Source organism: Meleagris gallopavo, chromosome 1, assembly GCF_905368555.1.
Source record: "Meleagris gallopavo chromosome 1, MGAL_WU_HG_1.1, whole genome shotgun sequence".
Lineage (NCBI taxonomy): Eukaryota > Metazoa > Chordata > Aves > Galliformes > Phasianidae > Meleagris > Meleagris gallopavo.
In genome coordinates, this window is record NC_139404.1 from 120990970 (window position 1) to 121011576 (window position 20607).

General features: G+C 49.5%; 2 protein-coding genes across 6 annotated transcripts in view; one reads left to right on the plus strand and one right to left on the minus strand.

Moving 5' to 3' along the window:
- The first annotated feature begins 1712 nt into the window (after window positions 1-1712).
- LOC146545599 (maestro heat-like repeat-containing protein family member 2B) lies at window positions 1713-14635 on the plus strand. Its single transcript, XM_085216862.1, has 31 exons — window positions 1713-1737; window positions 2025-2146; window positions 2287-2409; window positions 2545-2710; window positions 2856-2954; window positions 3096-3247; window positions 3592-3735; window positions 4269-4361; window positions 4647-4716; window positions 4831-4944; window positions 5029-5102; window positions 5432-5551; window positions 5697-5804; window positions 5992-6151; window positions 6279-6319; window positions 6496-6637; window positions 7033-7085; window positions 7417-7524; window positions 7810-7929; window positions 8101-8223; window positions 8337-8492; window positions 8714-8836; window positions 9146-9225; window positions 9597-9732; window positions 9844-9936; window positions 10328-10423; window positions 10598-10721; window positions 10924-11033; window positions 11505-11657; window positions 11915-12069; window positions 14116-14635. Exons 1-31 carry the CDS (start codon window positions 1713-1715, stop codon window positions 14291-14293), a joined length of 3561 nt encoding a protein of 1186 aa, XP_085072988.1. The 3' UTR covers window positions 14294-14635.
- A 110-nt stretch (window positions 14636-14745) lies between these two features.
- Window positions 14746-20607, minus strand: part of EGFL6 (EGF like domain multiple 6) — a 41120-nt gene continuing 35258 nt past the window's right edge. For 2 of the 5 annotated variants that reach the window (XM_085212068.1, XM_085212075.1), the window contains 4 exons: window positions 20503-20596; window positions 18521-18607; window positions 16584-16849; window positions 14747-15381 (listed from right to left, as the gene is read on the minus strand). In XM_085212068.1, the coding sequence (XP_085068194.1) occupies window positions 15286-15381; window positions 16584-16849; window positions 18521-18607; window positions 20503-20596 (543 nt within the window). In that variant the 3' untranslated portion in view covers window positions 14747-15285. Of the gene's footprint in view, window positions 15382-16583; window positions 16850-18520; window positions 18608-20502; window positions 20597-20607 lie in introns of all 5 variants that reach the window. The other 3 variants (XM_085212083.1, XM_085212070.1, XM_085212077.1) reach the window with 3 other exon arrangements.

Consider the following 20607-nt stretch of genomic DNA (forward strand, 5'->3'; position numbering starts at 1 on the left):
CCCTAGTTCTCCCTGTTTATTCCCTACATGGCGTGCATTGCTATACAGGCACTGTAGGGAAGCAGAGGGTGCAGGATTCTCCAGAGGGATGTGGGAAGGTTTAAGCCAGGCTCTTGGCAATGTTGTCTTCTCTGAGGAGTCCTCACAAGATCCTACTGGACAACTGGAGTTTTCTCTCCATAGTTTACTGAGAGCATTCCCAGGCCCTTCTTTGTCACAAGTGACATGGGGAATGAAACTATAACCACAGAGCAGTCATAAAGCAGGCATATTTACTCAGTGCTGCGCTCCTATGCTAGATGCAGGGGGGTATTCTCTCCTAGCCTGCTTACTGGAGGTCAAGAAAGGCACATGCTTAAAGAGCAAGCTGCTCACATATGCATTGGATGTCCAAGAAAAGGTTGTTACAGCGAGTCCCCAGAACGATCGACATTTTTCCCCGCCCTGAGACTCAGTTCTTTTATGCATGCATGGCATTTCTTGCTGGTCATCTGATGGTCTTTCTGATGAGGGCTGTCGTCTTCCTAGCTGTGTACTCTTTGACCTGGGTCAAGTGGGAGGACGCTTGCCTGGCTCTGGCCGGTCCTCTTGTCAGCATCAGCTCCATCCACCAATCCGCTGCTTCTTTGTTAATTTCTGGTTTACTGCCCAGCCTGCTGCCTTGCATTCCAGAGATGGGATAGCTAACAATGTTATTTGGAGAAACAAGACTTGCTGTCCATACTAACTCTCTAGGTCTGTAGAAAAGCATCTGTTATCAGCAGCGAAAACCTGGCTTAGAAAGGCCAGATCCTTAGCTGCCAATTCAGCACCTGATGATGAAGGCATATCACTTCTAACCTAACTTATTTTCCTCATTTCACAAGGAACTGCATCCCCTTCCTCCATCAAATCTGGTTTAATCAATCCAGCCAGCTTGCTCCCCAGAACACTTCGGCCCCAACTGCTCAGTTGCATTCCATCTCATGCCCACACTCCTGTCCAAGATCAAGGTACACAAAACCTCAACCCCAACACCGTCCCAGTAATCAGCCAGTAATTTATCACCTCTATTCTCTTCCTTCCTTTTGGGTCCCAGCCTCCAGTCAGAAGGACAGAGGAGAACACTCCTGGTGCTCCCATCCCTTTAGCATCTTTCCAAGGGATGCAAAGTCCCTTTTTGACATTCTGCCATTTCCTCGTGGCAGCCTCCCATGACCCTACTTGAATGAAAACAAGCAGATGGTGATGTTCTTGTTTGATCAGATGCAGGGGAGTCTCCTTAACATCTCTGACACGTGCCCTCAGAAGACAGCAAAGCTCTCTGGAGAGGTTGTCTGGGCAGCAGATGGGGGCCTCAGTGCCTCCCGGCATGGAGTCCCCAGTCACTAAGACAATGCCGGGCAACGGTGCCCAGCAGCTGCTCCCTGGCAGGGGCTCTCCCTCACCCGCTGAGGTGATTCCCTGCGTCAGCATGGAACTGGAACCCCAGAGCCGATTGCATCACAAAAAAACGTGCTGCTTTTTGTGGCCTGCAAGGTTGCCCTGCATGCTGCCTGGTCCCCAGCGCGGGGCGCATCATTCTCTGTGAGGTGACACTGCAGTGTGATGTCACAGTGGTACCTCATACACCCTTGTGGCAGCGGTGGGAGCGGTGGCTCAGTCCGCTTGTGGGACCCGCAGGAAGTGAACCCAGAGAGAGCGTTGTGTCTGTCTGGAGATATCCTGCTGTGATGGAGCGTCTGAGAGCCCTTCGAGGTGAGGTCCCTCCACCTCTCTGGACACCGTGACGCTGCCCGAGCACATGTGTGCTTCCAGTGTCTGTTTAGGATGTGCCAGCAGCACTGTCCTTGCTCTGCTGAGTGCAGCTGCCCACCATGGTTTCCCCAGTACCGCAGCAAAGGGAAAGCTCCCTCCCCTGTCCCCGCCAACCACATGCAGGCCCGTGCTGTGGGGCTGGAGGAGCGTTCCTCCCAGAGCTGGCCAGATGCTCGGCCCTGGCTCCAAGCAACACCAGCAGCAGCTGCTCTGCTCTTTCCTTCCAGGTCTCTTTGCTTGTGTGGGCTGCATGCCCAGGCGTACGCGTCGCAGGGAGAGAAGCAGGGTGTCAAGCCCTGTCCCTACCTGCGCCGTGATTTTGCTGCTGCAGTGCCTGCAAGATCGGGAGGTGAGTTGGGGACATCCAACCATCAATCCTTGCCCTCCTGGCCCAGTGCCACGGTCCCGTGGGTGCCAGGCCCCAGCAGCACATCCACACAGCGATGGGTGGCAGAGGGCAAAGCGAGCGTGACTGATCCTTGTCCCCAGGGTGACCGAGCGCAGGCCTACTATGAGCTGGAGAGCGCCCTGTGGGAAGATGACAGCCGCCCGCCGTGCGGAGTGGTGAACCGGCTGCTGGCAGAGGTGTCCCAGGACCTGACGGCAGCCCAGGTGAGGGGTCACTGCCAAAGGCAAAAGGAGCCGCCTGCCCACGCTGGTGTTCTGCTGGTGGATGGTGGTGGCTTAGCCCTTCCAAGGGCCTCAGGCAATCTCCTGTGCCGCGTGTCACCAGAGACTCTTTTTCAGGGCGTGACCAGCAATGTGAGGACAGCTGCCAGCAATGTCCTGGTGGCTCTGGCTCGGACGCACTTCACTTTGGTGATGGCCGAGCTCCAGAGCCACCTGAAGGCCGTGGGGGAGATGTCCAAGGAGTATGTGCTCATCACCCTGAGCAAACTCTTCAGCACTTATGGTAGAGTGCCCTACATCTGTAACAACCGGGAAAGGGGTCTCTCCCCTCCACGCGTGATCTGCGTTGAGCTGGGGGATGCAGGGCTGAAGCCTCTCCTCCCTCACTGCCGGGACTCTGACTGTGGCCCTTTCCTTCCTCTCTGCAGCTCCACAGTGCATCCCCTTTGTGTGGCTGACGCTGGCCGGCCTGCGCAGTGTGGTTGGCCAGGTGAGGAGCGGCCAGATCCTGCGGATCGCTTGTGCTGGTGAGTGCCGGCCCCAGAGCAGGGGGCCTCAGGACAGCCCTTGCACCTCGCCCTGCTGCAGACTCTCACAGGCTCTCTTTTCTCTCACTCTCTTTTTTAAAAAAAATTATTATTATTTTCTTATTATTTTGTTTTTTTCAGTTGTGAAACAGTGGTTGGTCAGAGTGAAGATTAACTTGTCCTCTGGAACCCAATGCCCTTGGCCTGCCATGGAGAAAGAGCAAATCATTGAGAATCTTCACGAGCTGCTCTTCTCTATGCTGAGGAACTGGCAGGACTGCCAGGAGGAGGAGGTGAGCATTGCTGCATTCCCAGCCCAGGATGGCAGCAGGGGCACCCATGTCGGCAGCTCTGTCTGTGCCCAGCAGGCTGAGAGCCAAGGGGTGATGAGAGGGAGTGGGCTGGCTCTGCAAAGGGTCCCAAACTGGCTCTGTGCCGGGAAGCAGCTGCGTGTCACAGCATTGTGGCAGGAAGAGCTGGGGATGAGGGTGTGGGGAAAACCTGCCTGCCCTCCAGAGCAAGTCCATCTCCTGCTGAGTGTGGGAGTATGCGGAAAGAGAAGGGAAAGAGAAAGCCCTCTCTGTAGGAAAGGCAGACCTTCAGTCTTTGATGCTGGGCCTCTGCCATCCCTTTCCAGGACAAACAGGCCGTCCTCGGAGCCGTGGCTGCCATGTTGGATGTTCTCCTGCAAGAGGAGCTGCACCGAGAGCACGTCTGGGAGCAGCTCCTCTGGCTCGTGCACCCATGTCAGGAGATCCAAGACACCTGCAGGGTGGCCAAGGTGAGACGTTGTGCAGGGCTCAGGGTGGACATGGGGCCCATGCAAGTGCCACGAGGGGTCAGGGGGATGCAGGGAGGAGGTGGGGAGCCCTTGGAGAAAGAAGGAACAGGTATTCAAGGGGGGTCTGAGGCTTCCTGAGCTCTTCAGTCAAAGAAGAAATGACCCAGACAGGAGCCAGGAGGGAGCCAAGAGTCACTGGGGCTCATCTCCTGGGGATAGGAGGTTTCACCACCACCACCACCATGGGGCGCTGAGTGCCTGAGGAGCTCTGTGTTAAGAACGGGGGGACAACATCCAGTTGCATCTGATGGGGGAGAAGAGGGCTGCTGGGTGGGAAATGCCTGCAAACGATGCCCAAACAGAGCTTGGTTGAGAGCAGCGAGATTCTCTTGGTGCAGCTGGGAAGTGGAAGACAAACAAGCACACCTGTGTGGGAGCTTCTCCCAGTGGACAAACCATTGGGAAACAGTTTCTCCACTCCCAAGTGGCTAGATGTGGCTTCACCCCTTTCTGCCTCTCCTGGTCTCTTGCAGAGCCTCACTCTCTTCCTGGAGGCCTTAGAGGGCATTGATTCTGTCATCCCCAAGGACGAGTTTCAGGACATCACCAGTGCCGTATTCTACCAGGTAAAGGGGGCCTATCCTTGTGCCCACAGCAGTTTCCCTTTTGGCTAAGTCTCAGGAGGACTGCAAAGCTCTGAGCCCCTGACTAAGGCAGCTCAGCCTTAGCTCCTGCATGCCTGAGGCTGCTCCAGAGCTGTGCGTGTACCCCCGGGGATGCTACAGGGTGGGCTGGGTTTTGTCTGTCTGCCTTCTTCCTGAGAGTGCCCAGGGAGACAAGAGCAGGCAGCACAGTGTCTTTTCCGTCCTCAGTACTGATGTGATTTTCTCAAATGGACCTTGTTCCCACAGCTCTATGACGACAGCAAGCAGCACAGCGAGGCTGATCGTGCACAGCTGACCCACTGCATCATGCTGCAGGGTAAGGAGAGAAGCTTTGGAATGCTTGGCGGTGCCCTGGCCAAAACCTCTCTCATAAATCTGAGGAATGGGCTTGAGTTACCTGCTAATACAGTGTGGGATTTCCTCCCTGCAGCCCGAATCTGCCCAGATGAAATGATCCTGTTTCTGCAGTCACAGCTGGGCGATGACTGGGAGGCTGGATGTGTGGCAGCCCTGGATCTGCTTGGTGCTCTGGTTTGCTCTGATGGTCAGTACCACAGGTTGGGATTTCAGGGATCCCTTTTGCCATCTCGGTTGTGCTTCCACTCATGCTTCTGTGCATCTCTTGCAGAGCCCATGATGACAGAGAAGCTGCCCCAGGTTGTGGAGGCTGTGCAGCATCTGTGCAGCGACTCCAGGATTCGGGTGAGCTGGTTTGGGAAAGGAAAGCGTTGTCAGGGTGATGATGCTGCTGCCAACACAGGCAGGGCTGAGGTGACCAGGAAGGTGCTGGGGCATTGACCACACGGTCATGTTGGTTCCTGTGGGGAGAGCAGGCAGGGTAGAGTGGGCAGGTCCCTGTGCTGTGCATGGAAAGTGCACAGTCTGGTGCTAAGGCCTGGCCCTCCCCTCAGAAGCCAAAGCTTCTCCTCTGCTCTTGTCTCTGTTCATGCCCAAAAGGCTGCCCCAACAAGCAGGTGGCTTCCCTTTGCCTTCCGACCAGGAAAATCACACTCACAATTGTTCTTTGGCAGGTGAGGAGGGCCGTTCTGCATTTCATTAATGATCTGTTGAATGCTAACGCCCGGAGCTGCTCAGCTTGGGATGTGGTGGGGCACATCTTCAATGAATTCAGCCGCACCGCAGGAAGAAGGGTAAGGACAGTGGGCAGCATCTTCTTTTGGAAGACCTGTGCTGCTCAGAGGGTGGCACAGAAGCACCGCTGGGGCCACACCTGAGCCTCCTGAGAGGCTCCTGAGAACTGAGCGTAACCAGTGTTTCCACACCACTATTGTGCAGGCAGCTGGAAACCTTTCCGTCCAGGAAGCCCAGGAAGAAGGAGCTCTCCAGGAGCTGTGCATGGACATCCTGGGGTCACTGGATGTCTCTGTGAGAGGGATGTCCAAAGTAAGTCACATTCTGCCCTGCTGCTCCTCCTTGCCTTCGCACCACCTATTCCTTGTCTCATTCCAACACCCCAGTTCTCTCCACCAACGTGCTCTGAAGCACACAAGACTCAGGGAAATTCACAGTCCTTTTCATCTCTGAGCAGAGGCAGGAATGCTGACATGCTCAACTGCCTCGTTCCCTACAGCTCCTGTGGCCGCGGCTGCTGTTGTTCGTGGTGCCAGCCCAGTACACTGGCATGCTGATCCCGGTCTCCCGCTGTGTCCAAGCCCTGTCTGAGAGAGAGGATCTGACAGGACGGCGGATCGAAGATCTGGATCCCCACTTTGTCAGCTCCATGTTTCAAGGTAGGAGCAGAAAGTCCCCCTGTGAGCTCTGCTGATCTGTGGTAGCACCCAGAAGGGACAGCGGAGGTGCGTGTGGCTGGGCACGGAGTGTCTTGGAGTCTTACTCAGCACTTTTTTCTCCTCGCAGGCCCACTGCTGACTCCCCAGACACTGCTGGTGCGCCTATTGGTGAGTAGATGCTCCAGAGGCCGGTGCCACGAGCCCCGAGGAGGAAGCAGCATGGCCATGGGCAAAGCTGTTGGCTGCTCCTTGACTGCCAGGGCAGAGCCAAGCTGCTTCCATCCTGGGGAGAAGCTGCTGCTCTTGCTGCAGAAGTGACCCTGCTTCTCCTTGCTCTCCTTCAGGTGGTGGCAGGCAGCCCTGTTGCAGGCAGCAAACTCCAAGCTGCTGCCTTACTGCTGATGCAAAACCTGCACAGCAGGTTCCACAGAGCTCTGGGGGCCATGTGGGCTACTGAGATCCCCCTGCTGCTGCAGTGTCTTGAAGGTAAAGCGCTAGTGGGGAGCGAGAGGCAGAGGCAGGGAAAGGGGGGAAGCGAAAATGCATCTCTGCAGTGTGGCAGAGGGAAAGCATTTCCTGCAGCCCAGTGCTTGCTCTGCTGCTGTTCCCATTCCAGGGAGACAGCGCTGAGGCCCGGGGACCTTTCCTCCCTGGGGAACTGCCCATTCCAGGACACGGATGGGCCCTTCACGTGCCCTCAGACAGCAATTTATGAGCTGTTAGTTCTGCGTTCCTGCGGGGACAGTGTTTGTGGGGAGGGACAGGTCATTGTGGAGGGGGTGTGGGTCCCAGCTTGGCAATGTCAAGTGCCCAGGCCAAGCCAGTTCTTCTTCTGTGGCTTGACCCCAAGTAAGGGTCTTTTTCTTCCTATTGCTGTGCAGGGAAAGGGGAGAACTTCCTGGACTCTGCAGAGTTTGAGCGCCGTCTGCTAAAGGTACAGCATTGCTGGGAGGCGCGGTGCAGAGAAGTGCTTGCCTGCCCCAAGTAGCCCCGCTCCCATATGAGCCACTGTGGGACAGGAACAGCCTCTCAAACGCTGCTGCGGAGCGGCCGCACGCCTTTGTGGCGCTGCCTCTTCCACTCTGTGCCAAGGCCAAGGGGGGTCTTAGGAGAAGAACGGCAGGAGGCTTTAATGGAGGGAATGCTGGGGGAGCTGGGAGAGGGACTGTTCTTCCAGGCACCTCTCCCCAGAAGGCTGCAGCAACTTGGGAGTGAGGGAAGAGGCAAAGGGCAAGGGAACATTGTCTTCTCCTGTTCTCCAACAGTTCCTGAGGGCGTCAGTGGACACCACAGAGGATGAGGCCTGGACCGAGGCCCTGAGCTGCGAGCTGAGCCGGTGGCTGAGCAGCTCTGCCTGCAGCTCTGGAGAAAAGGTGAGTTACCCCGGCTCTACCCAGCAGTATAGCTGCAGGTGCCCAACTGGGGCTGGGCTGCGGCTGGTGCTCTGCCCACATGGGATGCTGATGCTGCTTCCCCAGTCTGTGCCCCCCAGAGGGCCTTTCCCTGCAATCTGCTTAGGGATGGCTAAAGCTCAGCACTGAAGCTGCTCTCAGAGACTCCCAGGGAGCGTGGGTCCTTCCCACCAGACCCTTCACTGGCAGGTCAGGCTGCTGCCACATCTCAGCTTCTTCCTTTCCTTCCCTTCCCTTCCCATGCAGTCTTTCCTGTACAAGGCTCTGGGGACAGTGCTGGGAGCCTGTAAGAGAGTCCTCCACATCCAGGAGAAGCTGCTGCAGCACCTGGAGGAAACAAACGCAGAGGAGCCATGTGAGGCCCAGGTGAGCTCTCCTCTCCTCCAGCTCCTGCGAGCATCCTCGCTCTGTCCCTGGGGCAGAGGGCTTCTCCTGGCCCTGCTCCGGGCCTTTCCATCTCCTCACTGCTGCCATTTTCCTCAGGAGAGGACCTGTAGGTTCAGGCCTGTGCCAACTGCCCCTTGTTCTTTTGTGCAGGGAATCATCTCTCTTCTCAGCCATGCTGCTGAGAGCAACTTCCAAACAGTCCTGGCCATGCTCACCATGTTTGTGTCCAGGCTGTGCAAAGGCCGCAATGCAAGGATTTCCAGGCGCAAGAAGGTAAAGCGTTACGGGTTTCCATCTTGGCATTCTTCTGCCTTATTTTCACTGCAGCTCCTGCCTTGGGAGCCCAGGTGCATCGCGAGTGTCTCAAGGCATTTCTTCCCACACAGATGGAGCTGGACAGCACGAGAGCTCATGCCACACGCAGCGCTCTCATGCTTGCCCATGGCAGCTTGGCACTGCGTGCCTCCAAGGAACAGCTGCTCGCCCACCTGGAGGGAGACATCGTGGGCAACATCCTGATGCTCTACAGCTGCAGCTGCCGGGTGAGAGCTCAAAGCGTGCCAGGGTGTCTGAGCGCCCAGCTGCAGCCCCTCCACATGGAGGGATGCTGAGATGGGCCTTCCCTTTCCAAAGGTCCCTCAGGGAATGCTTTGTACCCAGATGAAGATTCAAGCCCTTCCCTTAGCGTTGCCCCCACGTGTCCCCCTTGCAGCCCTTGTCCCTTCCCACAGTTCAAAGACTGTTCTTCTCTCTTGGGCCTCAGGACTTGCAGAACAACCTCGCGCTGGTGCAGAGCATCACCGACTTCAGCTCTGCCTTCCAAGGTGTGGGTGATTCCACGTGCTTTAACCCCTCCTTGAAGGGAAAGCTTCTGGAGATCCTGATGGTGAGTGCCTAGAGAGAGGGCTGTCTGCAGAGGAGTTCTGAGCTGTGCCACGAGGCTTGCTTCCGTGGGGCCATACAGGTCTCCATCAGCCACACGTCTCCAGCTGGTGGGAACCTTGGGTACTGGCAGGCAGCGGCTGGGCAGCAGGCTAGGTGCACCAGCTGTGGAGCTGCTGCATCCTGCAGTGCTTCCATGGGAAACATGGGAGTGATGGGTCAGTGTGTGGCAGTTGTGTCTGTCTCAGGGCTGGGTGGAACAGCTCTCGTGTGCCCCCTGCCCACCTTGACAGTGTCTCTCTGGGACTTGCAGGACCTGCTGAAGAAGTATTACTCGGGCATCCCTGTCTCCCCAGTGCCTCTCAAGGTGGTTCTGGCCCTGGAGCAGTTGAGGTAAGGACTGAGGTTGCAAGGCAGGATGGTGGTCCCCATTTTGGGTAGCTCCTGAAGGTCTGGAGGAGGGAGGGGATGAGGAGCCGCATCTCCAGGAGAGACGGCTGGGCTGTTGTGCCCAGCAAAGCTGAGATTCTGGGCAGGGAGAAAGGGCCTGGTGCTCCTGTTCCCTGGCAGGGAAGAGAAGGGAGAGCAGGAGGTGGTTCACTGCTGCCAGGGAGGAGGTGGGCGCTGCTGGAACTGAAGACAGTGCTCAGCAGCATGAGCTGGGAGTATTGGCTTTGTAGCTGTTGATTAGGAGAAACTCACATGTTGTCTGAACCAGTCTGGAGAGCCCTTTCTGATTTCTCTTGCTTTTTTCCTCCTGTCAGCAAGCTGAAGCCCTCTTTCGAAAGCAAGGACATGGATGAGATGTTGGTCCTGTGCTGCAAAAACATTGTGACACACCCTTCAGCAGAGATGATGCTGAAGATCAGGAAGTCACAGCAAGCAGCTCAGTACCTGCAGGTAACCTGCTGTAACTTTCCCGGCCACCTCTTGGTCAAACCCTACCTCAGCACACACAACCTATGCTCTGGCAGGCCTATGCTATACCTCACTCCCCTCTTCTGCTTTCAGCTTCAGCAAACATCACTGAAAGCTCTGGGCCGGCTCATGGCAGTCCTGCTGGAGACAGAGCCCACCGGCAGCTTCTTTCAGAACATAGTCCATGTGAGTATGTGTGGGGCAAGGGAGAAAGCATGGTGCCTGTCAACAGTGGGGGCAGAGATCTGGGGACTGAGAGGACAATCAGAGGGGGAGAAATCTCCTGCTGACGTGCCAGCTCACTGTGAGCTTAGAAATGAGCAGAGAAATGGGCCCTGTAGGGGGAAAGGCACGAGCCACTCCCTGGCAGGCCACAGCCGAGGAAAAGCTCCTGGGTTAGGAGGCAGGAGTGACTGCAGAGAGTGGGAGCAGCAGTGCCGGTGCTCAGGGAGGCGGAAGGCCACACGGAGCAGCAGGGCAGACTTTGAGGGAAAGTGCTGGGAAAGGAGGGACAGGGAGAGGGGTGGCAGGAAGGGAAAGAAAAGACATCCTCATTGAGACAGATGCTCTACCCCAGGTCCTGCGGAGATCATTGATATCGAAGAACGTGTGGGAGCGCAAGAGGGCCCTGCAGACCTGCTCCCAGCTTCTGTCTGTTTGTGAAGAGCTTCAAGTGAGTAAAGAGCCCCACCACATGCCCCCTGCTCCCTCCCCAGTGCCTCTGAGCTGGAAGGCAAGCTCTGCCCAGCTGTGCATGCTGTGTCATGGCATGGGGAAGGCACAGGCAGAAGAAGCTAGGCAGAGTTGGGGCTGTCTACAGCTTTGTTCCTGCCTCTCACCCCTGCAGAGAGGAGATGCCTGCGAGCACTTTGGCTCCTTGGTGGGATTGCTGGCACCTCTGACGTGCGACCCCATGCCTGCATCCCGCCAGTTGGCTGTCACCTGTCTGAACTCCCTTCTCCGAATCCAAGGTGAGTAGAGCAGGTGTGCTCCAGCCCTCTGCCCTCCTCCATAGTACTACCAGAGCTTCATGGCCTGGGCCCTGTTTACAGGAGGGAGAGGCACCGTGCACAGCTCTCTTCTTGTCCCCACCTTGTCCTCTGTCTCTCCCCCGTGGAAAGCAGTTCCATTTCCAGAAGTATGACTTCCCTTTTCTCCTTGTTCTCTTTCCAGACAAAGCAGCCAACAGAGTCATTGAGACAAGAGACCTTGGGAGCCTGTGTGAGGGACTGTATGCTTGCAGCGTCGTCTCTCAGCTCCAGACCACATCCAAAATGGCAAGAGTAAGTGGGCCCAAAAAGGGGTGGTGGGATCTTTGTGCGTAGGCTTCTGCACGACCCTATACTGCTCCCAGTCTTTCACACTATTTCCAAAATGAGCTGTCACCCTGAGTCCTCTTTTCTCAGCGAGTAGCAGGAGGCTCTGAGCTATGTCTGGCCTTCAGGCACCCAGTGCAAGGAGCTGACGCCATGATGTGCATTTGTGTGTGTGTGTGTGTGTGTGCGTGTGTGAGACTGACTGTGGCTGCTGGGAGGTAGGCTTTGCATGTAAGCAAACACCATGGATGCAGAAGCTGAGAGAAGGCTCAACCGCCTTCCATATAACTAGCAGGGTACAGACAGCAGGAGCGTTGTGATTGCCGCCTGGATGACCAGCAAGCCACTGAACTAAGAATGCCCTCAAGACTGCTTTCTGTTTTGAAGAGCTGCCGCAGAGCAGTGATGGGATCTCTCCTGCTTCTCATTTCTCTGCAGATCGTGTGCAGAAACTTCCCCATGGAACGCACCGTCGACTTCATGATGGCCATCAAGGAGACCATCCGGACAGCCACAGGAGTGCGCGTGCGTGCTGCTGGGAAGTGGATGACCACCTTTCTGCAGATGATCAGGAAGGACATCTGTTGGAACGTAAGAGACTTTCTTCCACCTGTCTTGTTTTTTTTCCTGGCTGTTGCACTGTGCCTTGTGCCGTTTGCCTCTTGTGCTAAAGAAGCACAGCCTGAGCACAGGGTCAGGGCTTGAACAGGGTGGCTGGTTTGAAATTTAGGCTTAGGCATTGGCAGCATGTCAAGGGAGCAGGCAGTGCTCATGCGCTGACTGGCCATGGTTAGGCCCTGCAGAGTCCAGGATGCAGCAAGTCGTTCTTTCTTCCCTTCTTCTTTCAGGTGCCACCGATCCTCTACATCCTGCGCAGCTGCACGTCGTGCCCGCAGCAGAGCACGTTCATGCCCTTCCTGTGCCAGGCGGTGGCCATCCTCACCCGCTGTCACAAGGAATTTGTGATTGACAACTTCTCCCGGCGGCTTGAGCCCACAGACAGGTACTGGCACTCCTGCCTTTGCTGTTGCTGAGGTCACAGTTGTAGCTTGCCTCTGCCAGAGAGATCCAGGAAGCAGCTTTTCTTTTTCCTCAGTCACAAACTGAGACTCTCCTTTTTCTAGTGAGATGTGGAAGAGAATAAGAGAGTTTTGTCTTCAGCGGTGGAGCTGATAGAAGAAAGAAGTGAAGAGATGAGAAGGAGAAGGAGGAGAAAGAGAAGGAGAAGGAGAAGGAGGAGAAGGAGAAGGAGAAGAAGGAGAAGGAGGAAAAGGAGAAGGAGGAGAAGGAGAAGGAGAAGGAGAAGGAGAAGGAGAAGGAGAAGGAGAAGGAGAAGGAGAAGGAGAAGGAGAAGGAGAAGGAGGAGAAAGAGAAGAAGGGGAAGGAGAAGAAAGAGAAGGAGAAGGAGGAGAAAGAGAAGGAGGAGAAGGAGAAGAAAGAGAAGGAGAAGGAGAAGGAGGAAAAAGAGAAGGAGGAGAAAGAGAAGGAGGAGAAGGAGAAGGAGAAGGAGGAGAAAGAGAAGGAGAAGGAGGAGAAAGAGAAGGAGGAGAAGGAGAAGAAAGAGAAGGAGAAGGAGAAGAAAGAGAAGGAGAAGGAGAAGGAGGAGAAAGAGAAGGAGGAGGAGGAGAAGGAGAAGGAGAAGGAGAAGGAGAAGAAGGAGAAGGAGGAAAAGGAGAAGGAGGAGAAGGAGAAGGAGAAGGAGAAGGAGAAGGAGAAGGAGAAGGAGAAGGAGAAGGAGGAGAAAGAGAAGGAGGAGAAGGAGAAGAGAGAAGAGAAGGAGAAGAGAAAGGAGAAGGAGAAGGAGTAAGGGAGGAGAGGAAGAGAAGGAGGAGAGGAGGAAAAGGAAAAGGGAAGGAGAAGGAGAAGGAGAAGGAAAGGAGGAGAAGGAGAAGGAGGAGGAGAAGGAGGAGAAGGATAAAAAAGGAGAAGGGGAAGGAGTAAGGGCTAAGAGGGAAGGCAAGGGGAAGGAAAAAGGAAAAGAGAAGGAAAGGGAAGGAAAGGAAAGGGAAGGGAAAGAAAGGAAAAAGGAAAAGGAAAGGAAGGGAAAAGGGAAAGGGGAGGGAATGGGGATGGAAGGAAAAAGGGAATGAAAAAGAGAAATTTAAACTGGGAGGAGAGGAGAGGAGAGAAATGAGCTAAAAAGAAATTGTATTATTTATTAAAAAAAAAAATAAATGCCAGAATCCTGGCTAAGATGTGAAGAGTATTTTTTTATAGTCATTTTTATAGCTGCTGTCTCTTCTCTATACCAACAACAGAATCACAGAATCACTGAATGACAGGGATTGGAAGGAACCTTTAAAGCTCATCTAGTCCAATCCCCTGCCTTAGCAGGAACTCCTAGATTAGGTCACACATGAACACTTCCAGGCAGATTTTGAATAATGTCTCCAGAGAAGGAGACCCTACAGCCTCTCCGGGCAACCTGTTCCAGTGCTCCATCACCCTTACCATAAACAAGTTCTTCTGCATGTTAGTACAAAACTTCCTATGTACAAGTTTTAGGCCGTTACTCCTATAGTGTGTGCTATTGCTGCACACCATCGAGAAGAGCCTGGCCTCACCCATTTGCCTCCCACCTTCCTTTAGATGTTTATAAATATTTACCAGATCCCCTCTCAGTGTCCTTTTCCCCAGGCTGAACAGAGCGCGGTTACTCAGCCTTTCCTCACATGGGAGGCCCCCAGTCATCCCTGCGGTCGTCCTCTGCTGGACTCCTTCTAGGAGGTCCCTGTCTTTTAACTTAATTGGGGTGACCAGAACTGAGCACAGTAGCGTAAATGTGGCCTCACCAGTGCAGAGTAGAGGGGGGAGGATCACCTCCCTCGACATGCTGGCCATGCTCTTTTGATGCCAACATGCAGTTGGGCGATCCCACATGGGCCATTTTAACTTTGTCAGTTTCCAAGAAAATTGTTTCAGATACTGAGGTTTTCAGGAACTGCTATATGCTTGCATCCTGTGCAAGAAGGGGGCATTAGTGCCTAATTCACCTAGGCAGCTAGACACAGAATTTGATTTTAATAAAAGAGGCCTTTAATCTTCTCAGTTTCAGGCATCCTGGTATGCTTGAAGTACGGATGTCACGTATTCTCAGAAGAGATCACAAGGGAGAAAACGGTCTTTTGTCCACGCTTCAGTCATTCAGCTTCTTTTCAGAACAAGCGGAACCTGGATTCCAGACCCTCCTTACATCTGTATATGTATATATGTATATATGTGCATAGGCATGTGTGGCAGAGAGTGGCAAGATATCAGCTTCTACTCTGTGGAAGAAGAGTCTGCTTCCTTCTTCATTCCTGGGGACGGCGGGCAGCCTCTATCCATGTTGCTGAAGTCTGAAGAACATGAAGGGACTTGCAAAAAAGATATATATTTCTTGATTGTGTAATAATGAGCCTTACTGTGAGGCCACTAAACCATCCTGTCTGCTGGAAAATGAAAACGGTTGTTTCATGCCTCTGTGCAGTAAAGAAGGTCTGTAACCCAGCAGGAACTTGTCTGCTCTTGAAGGTCAGTACACAGGGTGAGGTTTCTTTGCTTTTTTCAGTACCAGTTGATAACATCATCTGTATGTGATGCATATTAAAGCTTATGAAAAAAAAAAGTGGATCATTTCTAAACAGTGATTTGTGTGACTTAAAGACACTAATGACAAAGAGGATATTTTGCATATTTTATTAGCAATTAAAATATTCCTCAAAGATATGACTCCACTTAAAATTTAGCTCCGCGAAGACAGGAAAAAAACCTCGTCATTCTTCTTATTTTTTTTAATAAATTTAATATCTACATATTAAGTAGGAAATTAAAATTACATCACTAGAAGTAGTAGCATCCTCTTAAATACTGCTTTGTGTTCTTGTGAAGTAGAAATGCAATAGTCAACTTAAGAATAGCCTTGAAAAGAGCTTTAAGAAATGAAAGCGTACAGAATTTGTAAAAAAGCTAGTAAATATTTTAATGCCTCAGAAGCCCTAACCTTGAATGTTAAAATATAGTAGTGCTATATTCAAAGCATGTATTAGATCTAACTCATAAAAAAGTGTGCTCTGCATCTTGCACATGTCAGTTCCCGTTTGCATTGCTGCACTAAGTTCAAGGTACAGTTTTTAAATTTATGTTTTCATTTTTTTACAATGAAAAGATTAAAAATACACGACTAGCAAGGTAAGTATTGAAAATAGAGCTAAATCCAGAATACTCAAAATATCCATTCTCAAGTGTCTTCTGGGCATAGACCAGGAACTAGTATAACATTGTCCACTCCAATTTCTCCAGTTTTGCCCTTCCCACGTTCTGATTCAAAGGTGATCTGTCACAAGAAAAGAGATGTATTAACAGTGAAAATGTAGTTTATCCAACCATTTAGTGACTCTTAAAGTTAAATAGTGTTAATGCTATATCTGAGGAATGTTTAGTTATAATTCAGGAAAGACTTAATGACTCAAATCCCTGCAGCTTTTAGAATTTTTATATATTATTTGAACTAGACTGATAAGCCTCTGTACAGATTTACAATACCAAATGGATTCATTTAATAAGATTGCTTATTTTCATTGTACAAAGAAAATGCAAATTGAGTGAAATCCCATTATAATAATGTGGCATTATTACTTTATGTGATGTTATTGCCCTCCTTTTCTTGGAGACATTACAATTGTTCATTTTCCATCCATTTGGACCCTTAGTATCAGGTTATATATCTGGTAAATACATCTATTTCTATCAGTATATGTAGTAGGCTATTAATTATAATTGCAGTACTACACACACATAGTAGATTCATTTTTATCAATAGAGTGTCTGGGGTTTACTTTATAGACTGACTCTTATTTACGTAAGACTTCCTCCATGTCTTTCTGTCAGTGCAAAAAACTTCAAAAAGGACTTCAATTTCCTTTATGCTTCCAGTATTCAATTGTACATATAACCCTTTGCCCTGCACTGAAAATATTCAGTCATATAAATGAAAATCAGGCTTTAGAATTTCAAGAAGAAACTTGCTGAAGCCTTTATTGAGGCAATTTTCAGAGAAGTATCAGGGCACAGTGTTCTCTGCTGGCGAAACACACCCTGCACCTACAGTGACTGCCCAACCTTGGTCATAAATGATGTCTCTTTTTGCACTAATAATTTATGTGAGTATGGCTTGAGAGCATCATTTTCTATGAAACAGAGATAATTTTCATTTTTCCAAGCATATACTTATGCCTTCTGTTGCATGAAATAATAAACAGAGATTCTGACAGTTTGTGATAATTAGAGATCTGATGAAGTTCTTACAAAATGATGGGATTATTTGGCATCGGTGTCCTAGCGAACTGGAGTAATTCAGTTATGAAATTACAATCATACAACTTCTCAGCCTTCTAAAATCTATACTCCTCCACTTCAAAACAGCCTTTCAGTTGCAAGCATACAATGCCTGTAAAAGAGCTGGTGGAACACTTGAGGACTAGGAAAAACCCTGTTGTGTTGGTACAGTAGTTAGGTTACAAATTGCGTTAGACTTACACTGTTAGTTGTTTCAGTACCCTGCAATATTTCCACTTTTCCAGTTCGCCACCTTTCATCTTTTCCCTTGTCCTGCTCCCAGACAGGAGCAGTTCTTCTGTTGGCCACGAACACTCGAAGTTTTCCCACTCTTTCGCCAGCGAGCCGATAACTGAAAATCAAGCAGTAGGTGCTCTTTGGTTTGAGGTCGGTCAGGAGAAGTTTTAAGCGGCCCATATCCTTCTTGTGACCTACAAAGGCTGGAACAGCCATGTAGTATCCATCACCTTGTAACAAAAAATGGAAAATGAAACTTTAATGGACCTGTACTATTTATTAGCAAACTGAAAGCAATTTTGCTAAGAAAATAAGGAGAAGCTCCGTTACTCGAATAATTTAAAATCAGACTGGAGAAAAGCAGCAGGAAGTCTAATTTTCAAGGAATAAGCTTTCAGTATTGGAAGTCAGATCACTTTAGAAAGGAGATGAGTTCATATTTCACTGGCAATTACAGTCATTCTTCCTTGCATTGCAATTTTCTGTATATTTCAAAGGCAAAATCATCTCAGTTTTTCAAATGCAATAGCCTGAAACATGGTGCTGTGCCTCTCTGGCCAGACCATTTCCAGCACTTGAGCTAGCTCAATATGCTCTGCACTCTCCTCTGCAGTGATGATAAACTCATAAACGAACCAACAATGTATTCCTTAAACCCTGGAGGAACAACAAAATGAGAGATGACACACAAAGGGATAAAGAGATAAAAGAATTGGGTCCATAAATAGACATAATCAGCAGACCTTTGGTTGTGAAAATGAAGTAAGGACATGGTAAGGGCTTCCTGAAAGCTGCAGGAAAGAGAAAGGTACTGGGAAAAGGAAATATAAGGAGCAGGAGAGGAAGGATTAGCAAAGAAAGACTGAGATGGAAAGATTCTGAAAGAAGAGAGAGAGAATGTGTATGCTGGAACTGGAACAAGTGGTCTACGTTATCCACTGGTTCTACTGTAACATCTGCAATGTTTCCACACAAGGGAAGATCTTAGAATCACAGAATGGTTTGGGTTGGAAGAGACCATCAAAGATCACCTAGTTCCAACCTCCATACCATGGGAAAGATACCTTTTACTAGATCAGCTGTGGATGGGGCATCCACAGCTTCTCTGGGCCGCCTGTGCCAGTGCCTCACCAACTCATCATGAAAAATTTCTTTCTCATATCCAATCTAAATATTTTAGTTTAAATTCATTGTGTCTTGTCCTATCACTATTGTGTCCTATCACTATACTCCCTGATAAGAAGCCCATCTTTTTTTCATTCCTCCTTCTAAGTACTGAAGGGCTGCGATGAAGTCTCCCCAGAGCCTTCTCTTCTTCAGGCTGAACAACTTGTTACAGGTTTCCATTTGGACACTGAAGTGCTGACTGTAACTCTTCAGACACAGGCATCCAGCCAATTCTTTGTCCATCTAACAGCCAATCTATCAAACTTATATCCCTTCAATTTATTGGTAGGAATGTTGTCAGGGACTGTGTCAAAGGCCAAGCAGGAGTCCAGGTAGATGACATCACCACTCCATTGTAGAAGGCCAGGCACAGTTAACACAGTGCTATGTCTAAACCATGTGAGTGACAACATTCCTGCATCCATCTAATTGGTAGATGTGATTAAATATCCTACCAGCCTTGGAGAGACACAATGTGTAACTAATAAGGTTTCAATTGTTTTGCAGCTTGCAATTCTTAACAGTTATATTCAAATCCTTCTTCTCATCTTTTGATTCATTTGTACTGAAATATACTGCTAAGTAGCAATTGCCGCTGGAAAAGCAACTTCCACTCTCAGCCTTCTCTGCTTCCTTAATTAATTCTTGATTCTATTTTCTACTCCACTTTCCCCTTTTTTTGGAGAGAATAAGACATCACAGCTGAGATAAGGGATAGATATTTAAATAAATACCTCTGTCTCGATCAGCAGGATTCCAGTCAAAGTCATCATTAGTATCTTGTTTCCAGTCGCAGACTCCTCGACTGAAACTGCAGTCAACTAGAAAAAAAATTGGCAATAGAGACACACAGATAAGAGAAGCGTTACATCTTAAGTACTGATACAAACAATTTGCTCTTTATTCACCTACTTGTAAGTGTATATAGATCATTCTAAAATTATCCCCAATTTCAATTCAGACAGCGTTGACCTAGATTAATTTGCAAAAGAAGCAAAACATTCGAATTTATTTAGCAATTCTTTCCTTAACTCACAGCAAAACCTATTGTCTTTTTACTGCCAGTTTCCCATGTGCACATGATTTTATATGCTATGACTTCTGTACACTGCACGCCTGCTAATTTCCAGGTGGAGTTTGAGATGTTGGTTTTTAATTTGAACATCATGAATAGTTTGAGGCCTGCATATTCTCAAGCTCCATTCTTGTCCATATGTGCAGTGTAGCTGCATCAGCTGAGATGCTCAAGCTTTAGTTCTTGCCATTAAAAAATAGAAGCTGGCTTCCTGTGAGAGGAATCTGTTGCTTCACACTGAATACCATACTATATGGAGCTGGGAGCAACCCAAATATGTCGACCTTTAGAGCACACTGCAAAAAAAAAAGTGTCATCCAGAGCATACCACAGCCTGCATGACTGTGTAAATGAACATGCAAATATAATTATGCATAAACAAAAAAGTAAGAACCATGCAATGTTAGCATGACAGATCAGATTAATACGTCAGCCACCTGAATTTCCCTAGAAAGAAGAACTCCTACTGGTTCTTTGCATGGATTTTATCATGAGACAGAGAAGTGTGGTAAACAGCATTTAAAGAGCATTTTTATATAAATCCAAGTCTTGTTTCCAAACCTACTGCTCTCTGAACTGGAGAAGAAAAAACATTATCTCACACTGGATGTCAACCATCATATGTGCTTTTTCTTTAAAGTCTGGGAAGCACTTCCCCATTGCTTTCAATTGAAACCAACCTTGTCCTAAAATGAATCTCAGATACAGTGAATCCCAACGTTTCATGCCCTGCTCACCTAGCTGTTAACTCCACGGAAGAATGCTATTGTCCTACAAGTGCATTAGGTCAACGTTTCCCCTCTTGGATTCTGCTTTTTTCCTTGGCTCTCATGATTCTCCAAAGCCATTTTTTAGCTTCTTGCTATCTTTGCCTATCTAATAAAGGCTGCACAACTTAAAATCAAGTTGTTGCATCACAGAGAAACTGTTTCCCACAGGAGAGAGGGTGAAAGTGATCTGCTCACACGCTCTGCTTTGACCTGAGACACACTGCAATCTGTCATAGTTACCAGAAGGCAGTGCAGTTTTCTGTTTGGAAACGTATGAAGTGGTTTCCTAGATCATGGCCAAAGTTTAACTTGTATGCATAAATTGACTGGTTTTGAACCTTGTATGCTGACAACTGATTTTACAACAGTTTTTAATGTGAAAAAAACCCAATCATCTTACTCTAATATTCACAGAACTTAATGATGAACTGGGAGCTATCATGAATTTATAGACAGGCTGTTAAAGGATAAATATTTATTCAGTCATTTTCAAGGGAAACTGAAATCAGGACAAGACCCAATAAAAATGGCTGAAGGGCACTGGGATATGGTTGCGTGCTATGCAACATTTCTCTAACATGGTTTAATTTTATAGATGACCAATATGAGTTCATTTTTTCCTGAAAAAAATATGTGAGCTTCACTTGCAAATTAAATTTCCATGTGAGGAAGGAGCTAACATATGTTTTGGAAAGAACACAAAACCAGGTTCTCACACTGGAACTGGCAAAATGATTTGGCCATATACCATCCCACTAAGCTTTCGTTGTATTTTAAAGACCTTCAACTAGTTCAGCTAAGGCTGATACAGATTCTCAATAAAACACACAGTATGTGATAAAATAAATATTACAGAATAAAAAGAATCTACCTTCATGCTCTTGTCTTGTCATCGAAACTTTTCTTTGTGTCAGGAGAGGGCCAAAGGCTGCTGCTTCTTTACTCTGGGGAACTGGTGAAAACAACTTGTCAAGGG